Source organism: Labrus mixtus, chromosome 23, assembly GCF_963584025.1.
Source record: "Labrus mixtus chromosome 23, fLabMix1.1, whole genome shotgun sequence".
NCBI classification, from domain to species: Eukaryota; Metazoa; Chordata; class Actinopteri; order Labriformes; family Labridae; genus Labrus; species Labrus mixtus.
In genome coordinates, this window is record NC_083634.1 from 14,197,995 (window position 1) to 14,210,623 (window position 12,629).

At 40.1% G+C, this 12,629-nt stretch overlaps 1 protein-coding gene across 1 annotated transcript; it reads right to left on the reverse strand.

Annotated features, from left to right (window-relative positions):
• Nucleotides 1-4,295: 4,295 nt before the first annotated feature.
• slc3a2a (solute carrier family 3 member 2a) lies at nt 4,296-8,803 on the reverse strand. Its single transcript, XM_061031029.1, has 10 exons — nt 8,573-8,803; nt 8,283-8,467; nt 7,162-7,332; nt 6,933-7,030; nt 6,666-6,805; nt 5,973-6,082; nt 5,646-5,836; nt 5,470-5,547; nt 5,153-5,372; nt 4,296-5,067 (listed from the first exon to the last, which is right to left on the reverse strand). The coding sequence occupies exons 1-10, from the start codon at nt 8,767-8,769 to the stop codon at nt 4,928-4,930; spliced, it is 1,530 nt and encodes a 509-aa protein (XP_060887012.1). The 5' UTR covers nt 8,770-8,803; the 3' UTR covers nt 4,296-4,927.
• Between the last annotated feature and the right edge of the window lie 3,826 nt (nt 8,804-12,629).

Here is a 12,629-nt window from a genome sequence, read left to right on the forward strand (position 1 = left end):
CAGAATTTTGCATGGTTACTATGGCAACATAAGGGACTTAACGACCGGTTAACCATTTGTTAACCGTTAGAATGGGCATCCATTATGATGCCTCACTTTACTAAGGGTAAAAAAAAAAAAAAAAGAATTAAACTAATTCGATAAAATTCAGTAACTACCCAGTGTGATGCCCCACTTCACTCTCTAAAAGTCATCAAATAGAATCTGATGAGGAGTTATTCACTATCTGCCCGAAAAGCAACGGTTAACGAGTAGTTAGTTCTCATTTGTTCTTCATCCCTTCCCCAGTAACTATGCACATGTGTGTACCTTTATTGTAAAGTGTTAACATATCATTCATAGCTATAATTTGTTTCCAGTCTGTAAATTGATCTATGATCCATTCCCTGTGAAAACAGGATTTTGCGTCGGCTACATTCTGGGGAGATTAGTTTGTGCAACAAGGTGTGCTAATAGAGAAAGAGTCAGCTGCAGGCTCGGTGTATGAATGACTTCAGGACACACAGAGATCAGAGACAGGAGAGAGAGGGTTTGAGAAAAGGGAAGATAAGAGCAAAGCTTGAAGTGTATCGTACTGATTTAACAAACAGAGATGTTTCAGGCTAATGCTGTTAAGTGGAAAAAAAAACAGGATAAAGCCAAGTTAACTATTTAGTTGTAGCTTTACGTGGAACAATTAGTGCTTAATATGTTTTAAAAATGAAATTGAATAACCTGCAATTTCTTTTAGGGTTTTTTAAATCAATCAAATTCTGCACACTTTTGTTTTTAGCAATAAAGGATGTACCTGTATTCATTAATTGTAAAAAAATGACACCACTGTTCTTGCAGGAATTTAAGTTGAAACATGTCATTCTGCTGAAGCTCTGTGACTTACAAGTTCAAAGCTTTAGTCTCTGAAATAACTGAAATAGTACAAAGGAGATGGTATTCACTGGTTGCATAATGAAGATAGTGAAGTACGCTTAAGATGAGAAAACAAACTTATAATGAAAATAACATAATACACTTGCCCGTTTAAGTCAGCCCTATACAGCTACAGTAACAGATGATAAAAGTTAGTCTCTCCTACGGGCTTTTTGACGTCCTTAAACGAAAAACAGAACCACAACATTTCAGGCAATGCAACAAACGTGTGTTTATGTAGCTCATTTCAGCCACAGTGCAATTCAGAGTGCTTCACAGAAGTCATCAAAAGAAGCACGACAAATGGAAAGAGAAGCACGAAAAAAAGAGGGTATTTTTTTAAATAAACAATTACAAGTGGAATAGAAGATTGAATAAAAATGGCAAAAACAGAAGCTAAAATAAAATAAGGCAGTTCTAATATAATAAAAAATAAATAAAAGTTGCAGTGCACTTCTACACAGTTAAAATGAGTACTGCTAGGTTTAACCTCCTTTGTGGCACAGATGGTCTCGTGATAAGGTCACGTCCTAAAGTCCTCCAAGCAGGCAGCCTGGGTTTGAGTCCGACCTGTGGCTACTTTCCCGGATGTCATTCCCCACTCTCTCTCTCTCTCTCTCTCTCTGTCTCTCTGTCTCTCCCCCCCTGGTTTCCTACTCTATCCGCCATCCTATCAAATAAATGCAAAAAAAAAACCTAAAGTAATCTAGTAAGATAACTTCATTTAATAATCGGCAGCTATCAACAGGTGAGTCTTCAACCGTAATTTAAAAGAAGTGAGAGTTTCAGCAGACCTGCAGTATTCTGGGAGTCTGTTCCAGATATACAGAGCATAGAAACTGAACGCTGCTTCTCCCTGTTTAGTTCTGACTCTGGGGGACAAGAAGCAGACCGGTCCAGGTCGACCTGATTGTTCTTGATGGTTCATAGTTAATCAGAAAAAATCTAAATTTATTCAGTCCTTTATAGACCAACAGAAGTATTTAAAATCTATTCTCTGACGGACAGGGAGCGAGCGTCAAGACCTCAGAACTGGAGCGATGTGATCCACCTTCTTGGTCTTAGTAAGGACTCTGGCCAGGCGAGCTATTTGGTCTATGTTGTATCCAGGAATAAATTGGATCTCAATTAGCACTTGACTCTTGAGTGGAATTTCTCTCTTTATTATTTTTGCAGAACAAAATCTTGAAGGTGTTAAGAAAAACAGACTTCTCAGAGGGACAGATGCGTGTGGATAACGTACAGTGTTGTATTTCAGTGTAAAACATCCCCTCATTTTCTACAGTGCTTTTTGGAAGTTAATGAAAGGTCATGTAGCTTCATGTCAAGATGATGTACAAGGTGTATGTGTGCCTGTCAGAGTCAGACTGAGAGTCAGTCATGAGTGTACATGACAGTGGGTGAGACCGTGGCTGGGTTTCGCTGCGGCGTGGGGGTGAGCAGAGAGGTGCTGTGACGGGCTCTGATTCCCGGTATCATCGACTTCAAACCTCCCCTCTGATACCACAGAGACACGGCGGCCCTGTATTGTCACAAGACCCTGAAACTCTGCTGAGAATTTTCCTCACTTTCTGCTGTAACTGTCTGACTTTTTTTTTAATCTGAAGGATGGTTTTTATATGACATTTTGAATGAAATCACACGTTGTAAGATCATTTCTTTACCTACAGTATTCAGTGACACATGTCAGAAACTAACATTTTTGACACTAAGATGATTCTGAGTAATCTATTTCAGCGTGCAATTTAAAAATTTCCAATTTCCAGGGTAGTTAGTAACGTCATTTTTAGTTTGTTGGGTGTAAATTGTGTTTGATTTAGCATGAAGTGAAACATTCTCCCAACTAAAGAGATGAGAGGACACCATTAAGGATTAATAACTATTATCTTTAAGTACAACACTTTCAAAACCAGAAGTTATTATTTAAAACATCAACACTCACTTTTCAAAACATGATAAATTAACACTTAATTACTACAAAGTTACAACATCACAAAGTACAGCCTCTTTGACAGTGGCTCTTTGTTGCATTTAGAACTTTAATTCCTCACACCTTTATGTTTTAGCAGCTTTTTAATGTCAGAGCTAATTCCTATACTTGAGATATTTTTCAAGGCGTTAAGTGCCTTCCAGCTTGCGGGTTTGGCCCCTTTCAGGGATGACACGATGCATCTAACAGGTCATGAAATCTTTTAAGAAAGAGGAGCGAGAATGTTCCGATTCACATGTTTTATCTTGCAGTGATAGCAGACAGATAGCAGTGATAGCAGACCCAGATCGTCATGTAGGTGAAAATATCATTTAAACTAGCTGACAGGTGACATCGTGCTCTCTCTGAAAAAAAAACGTTCGAGCACCTTTGAAGTAAGACAAATGAAACGTGCCCGTAAGTGCAGTTCTTCCTCTGGTTGTGTGAAAGTAAACGTTGTTCAGTGTCAAGACAGTAAGTGAAGTGACACAAGATATACCACAAGATATAATTGTATTAATCCTGAAGGAATTGTTTGTGTTTGCATTAGTGAGCTGTGATGGTTTACAGTAAATTCCTTCTCTCTTTCTCAAGCTGTGCCATTCGTAATGAACATGTTCATATTTAAAACAAAGCAGAAAATATAGTGTCCATGTTTAGAAAAAAAAAACTCTTTAATGGCTTTTTTTTTTTTACATAAAATTTTAGTATGAAAGGGCGCGGAGGCTAAACGGAGGCTATAGCCCTCATCGCAGCGGCCGTGGGTTCGAATCCGACCTCGGACCTTTGCTGTATGTCATCCCCCGCTCGCTCCTCCCAACATTTCCTGTCTCTCTTCAGCCGTCCTGTCTATTAAGAAGGCCAAAATATAACTTACATTAAAATGTCTGTATGGAAAGCAAATCCTCTTGTATGCAACGCTTCAGTCTGAATATGGCAGCTGAATATGAAGCAAACCCTCCACTATAGCAAGTGTCTAAGAGCGATAAATTAAAGGACGTAATGTTAGGATTTTAATATTTCTCATAAAGTGTCTGAATGAATGTTTTATATATTCATGTGTAAAGCAACCGTTAGACACAAAGAGATATTCTGACACGTGTTTAAATTTGAAAATAAATTCCCTGCCATTTTGGATTTATGTTAGGGGATTATGTTTCTTTACAGTAGTCGGTGTCTGACCCAGTAAGTGAGACTCTTACGGTATGTGCAGCGTATTTTTAGAATCACGCATGAGCCGATGAAGCCCATCTGAGGAGGGTATTGAGATGTGCTTCCTCTGTGAACATCTGTGACACACTTACACACACACACCTGTACACACTGAATATAGTCAACTTCTCCTGTGATATGATCTTAAGCACAAAGAGCTCGCTCGACATCAAACACACCGTAAGAATAAGAACATGACAAACACGCAGGAGTTGGTACAGAACTTTTTTTTTTGTTTATTCCTTTCAGTTCACAAGACAAGACTTTATCCAGGAGCACTCTTAAAACTTTAAACCAAGTCGACACACACTTACTCGTGGACTTGTTTTCCTTTGTGGCAAAGAGAGAAACAGCCAATAAAAATACATTAAAACGACAAATTACTTTAAAAATTCAATAAAAAAAAAACACCCTCAGAATAACTTCTAAAGGAATGCCCAGAACAAGAATGGAATGTCTGTCACATTTTTTTAACAATGTGCCGAGTCAAAACTTAAATAGAAGAAAATAAAAAAAAAAGGCTCAATTGATGAGTGCACATCTGAGGTGGCTGCACATTTCCCAGAGAGAGAGAGAGAGAGAGAGAGAAAAAAAAGTTTTACAATTGTAAGTTTCAAATGTTTCAAAAAGAATTCAAGTTCTTAATGGCAGATTTCCTTACACCACATTCAGTTCTGACCAAATAAACTGATAAAGAGTCCCGCTTCTTGCACTAAAAAGAATCGTCCTGTTTCATTTCTCATCTTACTTCTAGGGATTAGGACTACCTCCAGATTCTTTTTTTTTTTTTTAAAACAACTCTTATTTCAAGGTAGCTCTACTATAATTTTGGCGCCATCCTTAGGCTGAATAGGGGAACTGCAGCATGACACCTTGTCCTGACTCTAGAGTGATGTCGTCCAGCCTGACGATAGACTCCGCCTCCAGAGTTGGATGAGATGACAGCCTCACCGTGGCTGTCTCTGGCAACTCTACTCCTTCTGCAGGAACAAAGATCTCAATGTTAGAAAAAAAAAAGTCTTTAAAAGCAGGTTATGAGATACTCATTTCCAACGATGAACTTACCTGTAGGCTTGAGTGTGAGTGTGAGCTTCTCAGGATTTGAGCCCCAGTTAACAGCGGTTATGTATCTATCGCTCTGGTCCCACAGGCGCAGGAAGGCGAGGGAGGAGTTGGAGGAGTAGAGAGAGTAGTAGTCGCCATGGAGGAGTGAGCGCTCTTTGCCTCGCAGCTCGCTAAGTGTTTTGAACCACTTCTTCACAGCTATACGTTCTTTTCGCTCACCCTGGGTGAGAATCACAGACATTTTTTAGGACACTGAAAGCAAATGAATAACAGTAGTAAAAAAAAAATGTTGACATTTACTATGAACACACTCTTACCTCTGTAGTCTCATTGACAGCAGCTCCTTCAGCAGGTTCCTTCTCGATGCCCCAAACCATCTTAGGAGACCCCGCACCCTGGTAAGGAAGCAAGAAGGGGAACATTGTAAATGAACAAAACACTTCGCGGGGTCACTGAAACATTTGAACACAGTCGCGCTGTGCTTTGAGCTTACCTGTGCAGAAAGGCCAATCTCATCTCCGTAGGTAAACACCGGGGTGCCAGGCATGGTCAACAGCAGGAGTTGGTAGAGACGGAACATGACCGTCGTTTTGGAGAGCTGGTCCTTCGTGGCAGCGCCTAAACCCCAGCCCAGACTTCTCTGCTGAGAATTGAGGACGTCCATGGCCTGGATGCGCTCCTTACCTGTACATTTTATATTTAAAATTACCACCAGCAATTACAACCGTCTAAGATATTATGATATACAGGTAAAAAATACAAAAATCAGTAACACTCAGTTCAGAGTGCATATGCAGTAAACTGAGGCACACCAGCCTACCTCCATTTTTTTGGCTCAGCAGGTTGGACAGGACGAGATCTGCACCAGTGGTGTTGATGAGCACAGACAATTCTCCAGCTGAAATGTCTTGAGCCACACCTATCAGAGCCCTGAGGGTGAGAGAAAGCGGCAAAAAAAACAATGTTTTAGAACAAATGCATACGGGGGATCAGTAAATTGCACAACAAGGTGTTAAAAATTGATTTAAAAAAAAAAGTTAAGGCTTTTGCTGCAACAATCAACAATTTTAAAAAACCCCTGGCTTTGACATGTGAAATTAGAGTCAGTTTTTAAGTCATTCTCGATGAAGTAGTTCTGATTCTAGTCGCCCACAAGGTGTCGCTTTAACACAAACGAGCGTAAAATGCCACTGACTGTGAAAGCACTTTGATGGGTTTCTCCCCCCCCGACTCCCACCCACCCACAGTCCCCTGCAGCACAGGAATGTTTTAAATCTCAACCGTCTGTCGTGGAGCTCTGTCTGCTGACGTTTAAGTGCTGCTTTGAAAATAACTTTCTCAAACGTTTGCAACTGTTCAAATAAAAAATATCACTGACAATCATTGGTTCTGCTTTACGGTAGTTTTAAACTTTAAAGGTTATATTTCTCCAGAAGGCTTATCATTAAAAAGTCTCTTTCCTGCAGGGATCATCTCAAACAAGAGCAAAAGAAAAACAGACAAGCCTAGTTACTTTTTCTTGGTGTCGTCTTCAGTGCGGTTGCCTATGACGGTTTCCTTCAGCTTGGACCAATCAACAGATTTCGACGCCACAGAGAGTTCGGATATCTTGATGCCGTCGACGCCCAAACTGAACCAGTACTCTGCTGCAGCCTGGAAGACAACATGAGCACTTTAGCTTCAACACACCCCCCCAAAAAAAAAAAAAAAAAAAGTTCTATGAATTGAGACTATTATTCAAAAATTTAGAGACACGATTCCTCGCGTCTGTGAGACCTACCTTGACTTTGTCGATTACTTCACTGTCAGCACTGGAAGCGCTGAACCATGAATCCTTTCCTTTGTAGTTCGGAGTCAGATCAAGCACCACAGAAATACCTACGAGAAAAAGTAAATGAAAATTTAAAAAAAAAAGTTTTCGCAAGACGTTTAGCCTCGAGTAGTCCCAAATGAATTTATCATGAAAATGAGGAGTACACCAAAATAACAGATTTGTCTCGACTACCCACCCTTCTTGTGGGCCTTCTCCAGCACAACTTTCAGGTCGTCCACTGTACCAGCCGTCTCAATGTGGTCAAGAGTTAGCGTTAGTGGATTGTCCTTCTGGACAGTGTGGAAGGGGCCAAGAACCAGACCTTTCACCTTCAGCTGATTTATCTCATCCAACTTCCCTTCGATGCCTAGGGATGAATAAAAAAAGGGCAGGGAGGGAGGGGTTACTTGTTGTGTCAGAGCAAAATTTCACATTGGGGGGGGGGGGTAAGAGACAACAGAGAGTTGGCGTGTGAAAGGTAGCAAGGGCACAGGGTTAGGAAGAAGGGCAAAAATGCAACAGAGTGACATTTTGAAGAAGAGCCATGTAAAAAAAAAAAAAAAAAAGCTGCTCTTTGAGGTAGGAAGAGACTCAGGCAGGAGCATGTGAACCACCAGGTCACGTGCGGTTGTTGGAATTCTGCCAAAAGCCGGTTTGAAACCCGAGTTCTCCCTGGTTACGCTCATTGAAACACTGCAGCACTTTGTTCACTGCCTTCTGCCTTCTCAAAACTTGTGAAACAAAAAAAACTGAAATAAAATGTGTATCGTCTGCCTTCTTAGAGCGGTAGAATGTCGGGGGGGGGGGGGGGGGGGGGGGGGGGCAAAAGCCTAAAAATAGTGATGTCATTTTAAAACCAGGTCTAAAAATACAGACATACGAGCACACTACCAGAGAATGTACTAGGTCACTCCACCTTTAGCTCAGATCTGAATATGAGAGATATGAAAGACATGACTCGTAGGCTTTTTATGTCCTTTAGACCTTGAGCAACACGTTGTCAGCCTCGTCAGCAGTCTGGTCCCCGTGCAGTTGACGCAGGCCATGCAGAACGAAGGAAACCAAAGACCTTGTCACAAGACTTAGGCTTTGTGAATAAGAGGGAGTCACAAAACGAAGGCTTAGTCAGGATAATCTAAAAGCCCTTTTTTTTTTGGTAATAGCAGAATTAGCAATGAACAGACAAAAAAAAAAAAACAACAACAGGCAATGATCAAGAAAAAGACGCCACGCTTCACATAAGAATTAAAAAAAAAAAAAAGAGAACAAACATGCAAGATTCTCAATAAAATATATATGTTTACTAAACTACTCTACCTTCAAGTCCCTCAGAGAAAGCCTCAACATCAGAGATCTGGTACAGAGGTCCTTCATTCCACCAGTTCATCGCTGGGATGGGTTTGCAGCGGGGGGCCTGGACGATGATCACAATAGCTCCGGCCAACATTCCCACCCAGCCGAGCCAAAACAGGACAAGAAGCACCCAACGGGTTCTCACCCATCTAAACACGAAGACATACGATTGGGGAAAAAAAAAAAAAGGTGTTACAATGCCCACAGAACTGGTATTTTTGATAGTTTACAGAAACACGGGTCCTCAGTCTTACCCTGGAGTGCCAGCAACCTTCATCAGCTGATCTTTGGACAGGCCGGTGAACGTCACCTCCTCCTCGGGGACCTTCACCTTGACGGTTCCATTTTTCTCCGCAGCCGCAGCCTGGCCGTCGCCGGTCATGGGCTGCTTCTCGGGGTCCAGCTCATTGAGCTCCACTTCCTTCAAGTCGATCTCTGTGTCTTTACTCATGGTGAGATCTGAGGTTGTTAGAGAGAAATAAGAAGGTCAAGATAAGTTAGTACTAGCCAAGGCAGAAAATGAGGATCCTGAACACACACACACACACTTTTTTTTTTTTTTTTTTGCAAATAAAAAGTTTTGTTGAGCTTGAAATACAAGGCCATGTGATCAAACATATCCACTATAAGAGAGAGGGGGGAAAAGGGAACAAATACTCGAATGGGTGGGGTTTCTAAAAACTTCCGGTCACACCTGTTGCAGCTCCTCCCTTTTGGAAAACAATAGCCAGACTCCTGAAAGCTTGCTTCATGTCAAGCCATTTAGCCTAACTATTTATTCGATAATAAAATATGTTTTATATCTAAAAAGGTTAACACTACCGGAAGTCTATTTCGTTTAACGCTGCTTTATTTATTCTGGTTCATCAACTTATACATATCCATTTGAACGAAACTCAGCGGAAATATAAACCGAACTCATTTAACAAAAAAAAAAAACAATAACATCCCCAAATGATTTTTGTTATCTTGTAATTTGTCTCCAGTGAAGATGATGAAATAAAACCAGTTGCTACGTCATCCTCTTGTAAGCGACACGAGGCGTTAAGAAACTCCGTATCCGACTTTCCATTCATCACTCATCACTCTATAATTCAGTTTCAGTCACTTTCACAGTGTGATTACTTTTGTAGCAACACGTTTAAAGAAGTAAAACCGACATTACCTGTTTAAAAAAAACAATATATGGTCCGTCCGTGTTAGTCTTTGTCTCGTCGCTCGGTTATCCCTTGGAGTCTACTAATCTAGTTACAGGCTGAGTCTGTATTTGTAATTCTCTACGTTTCCCCGCCTACAAGGGGACTGTCTTTCTCACCCCCTCCCTCTCTGCCCTTCTCTCTGCCTTCCTAGAAGCAATCTAACATTAGATCCATGCTCCAAAGCAACACTGTTAATACCACAGATTCAGATTATTACACCATAAAACCTCCTTGGACTAAAATCGTGTTCTATAAAAACCACTAATTGATGTAAGAATGACTGAAGCTTGTGCAACCCATAGTCAAGTAGAGCTGCTGTTCATTGTGTCTGACTGTAGACAGTTTGATCCTTTGCCCCAGTTTTGTGCAAGAAATAAGAAATGCAGGAGGCCTACTTCTGAATTATTTTGCCCAAGGCGCTCACCTGTGTTTTCTTTTTTTTTTTTTAAGGCTTAAGAATGGAGGCCAAAGAAAACAACATAGAGGATAGAAGGTTGTTCTCACAAGTTTTCATGTTGAAAGTTAATAAACTGGAATCAAATGAAAATATATTGCATAGATTACACGTTTTTTTTTTTTTTATTAAAATATTATCATCTTAAACATTGGGTTTGGTTATGTAAACATTTCTAAGATAATTCAGTCAGTTGCATGAAGCATCTTGATGACCTGTTGATTGATGGATGGATTGCTTATCTATCTAGGCTCCTGGTCGGGTCTTTTAACCTTCTGAGATGTTTGAGACAGTTGATGGCCACTCTGTTCTTCATTGATCCGGTTAACTTACTTCCTTCACACTCTCAGTATTTCTTTTAATCCATTCATTTGATTATCATTTCCATACAAATACATGTAAAAAAAAAAAAAATCCCATCTAGATTGAATTGTGGTTACATACAGATTTTGGATTTTCTCTCATGTCTGAATTTATTTTTTTAATTTTTTTCAAATATGGCACCAAACCTTATCAACAACAGCTACAACACAGGACAGTCAAAGGGAACAACTGTCCAATCCCATATTCCCTGAGCATTGGGTCGCCAGTAAGCTTAAAGAAGGACAATAACGAGAACATTGATCAGACAAATAAATAAGCAACTTCAAAAAAGAAGAAGCATGTTTCTTACAGCGTGTTTGATTTCAGGTGGATAAAATACATAACCTCTCTTATTCATTGCCCAAACGTTGGGACAGAGTCCTTCCATTTGGATAGTATCTTCATAAGTCTTCTGGCAGGAAGGATTAAAAGGATTGGTTTTTAGGTAAAAGCTGTAATGGGTTGTTTAAATGGGAGTTTAGAACAAAGCAAAGCCACCAAGGAAGACGATCCAATGGAACCTATGGTATAAGATATCAAGAAATGAAAACCCAAGAGAATACACTTTTCTCTTTGTGTGGCTCTGGTGGCTTAAAAAGTGTCAGGTTGCAAAGGACTATTGAATAAATGTACTTAAAATGAATATGATGTAATAATGTGTAACGTGATCGAGAGAATATTTCTGTTCAGATCATCCAAAAAACCCACGTCCTCCTCGTCTGTGTTGCGCTCTCCCCAGCTGTTGTTGACCTTCATAGTGTTACCATGCTTCTCTCACATGTTCATAAAATACTGTGGTACGTTTTAGTTCATTCTGAAACACGTTACAGTGAGGTCTGCAGAAGATATTCTTAGTGATTATTACAACAAAGATTTAGAGAATGAGGATTTGGTGGCTTTTTTATAAGAAATGAATTCTCATATGTGAAATTTACCGCCTGTACATTTTGAAATGGGGATTTTTTTTTGTGTTGAAGTGTTGAAATTGTGCATTTGCATTGAAAAGAATTGTGATTGGATTGACTTGTTAGCAGAGAAAGGAATCATATGCTCAGTGATTGATGATGATTGAACAATTACTTGATCATGTGACTGATATCATTGCTGTTTTGTTCTTATCTTTGTTAGCTCCTGCACCCACCCCCCAACTTTTCCTTTGCACATGTGCGTGCTTGTTTTGTGCATCTAAATGTTTAATCCCCTGAAAGCTGGAATGTGATTTCATTTTCCATAACTTCCTGAAAACGTTTGAATGAAAAGCCAAATAAAATAGGATTTTTCCAGGAATGTTAATACAGAGAAGTCAGGTTTATGGATCCTGAATTCACTCGTCCCCACCGTTCAGATGAGTAGACACTCTCAATATGTCTCAGGATACAAGCATGTCTATATCTAAATCTGGGTTAAGTGGGGGTTCATTTGGCTGGGGTGTGTCTATTTGTAGATCTGATATATTATAACCCGTAGTCTAATAACCCCGTTAAGTAACACTGTGCTTCTCAAAGTGGCGACCGAGAGTCCCCAAGAAATGGGGTCACGAGTTGCCTAACCAAAATCGTAATGGTATAAAATAGTACATTTTACCCATAAATGTAAAAAAAAAGAAAGAAAAAAATGTTCAATTTCAAATCAAAACTTAAGCGGAATTAAAATACATGTGTATAAATACTTCAAATGTTTGCACATGACAGCAAACTGTAGGTTTCTGCTGCTCTTCACACATAAAGATGAACACACCTGTGTGTCTATTTATGAAGCTGTGTATGTCCACCCAGTGCTAAACTCTATACATGGAAGTTACTTCTATTCTGCTTCTAGTCCACCTTACAATGAATCGGTTTGATGTTTTTTAGGCTGTTGTGTTCTTCAAGTTTTTGTGGATATATGCCTAACCCCCCCCCCCCCCCCCCCCCTTCAGGGACAGTGAGGGTCCCCCAGTCTCTGGCACGCTTATTTTGGCGATGGCAAGTTTAAAAGTTTGGGAACCCCTGATCTAACACACACAATTGGGCTTTAGGTTTAGGAAAGTGTAGCAACATATTTCCAATGTTTGTGCCGCTGAAACACAGAACTAGAAACTTATAAATCTTCCTCTGATGAACATCAAAATATAAGTTATTTGGACGTTTCCCCCCCCCCCCTTTAAAACAAACTCCAATGACACTCAACAGTACACAATCTATCACACTCCAGGACAAACTCTAACACACACCATCTGTCTCTGTTTTTACCCCGGCCTGCTGATCACCTGAGAGTTTGGCTGCGTCAGGGTGTAACAGAGTTGTTGACTGCTGG

Coding starts and splice junctions, on each gene's coding strand:
- slc3a2a (XM_061031029.1), bottom strand. CDS start 8,769: ATGAGTAAAGACACAGAGATCGACTTGAAGGAAGTGGAGCTCAATGAG. Junction 6,083..6,665: donor GAAGACGACACCAAGAAAAA/GTAACTAGGCTT, acceptor TCTCACCCTCAG/GGCTCTGATAGGTGTGGCTC. Junction 5,068..5,152: donor ACTCACACTCAAGCCTACAG/GTAAGTTCATCG, acceptor TTGTTCCTGCAG/AAGGAGTAGAGTTGCCAGAG.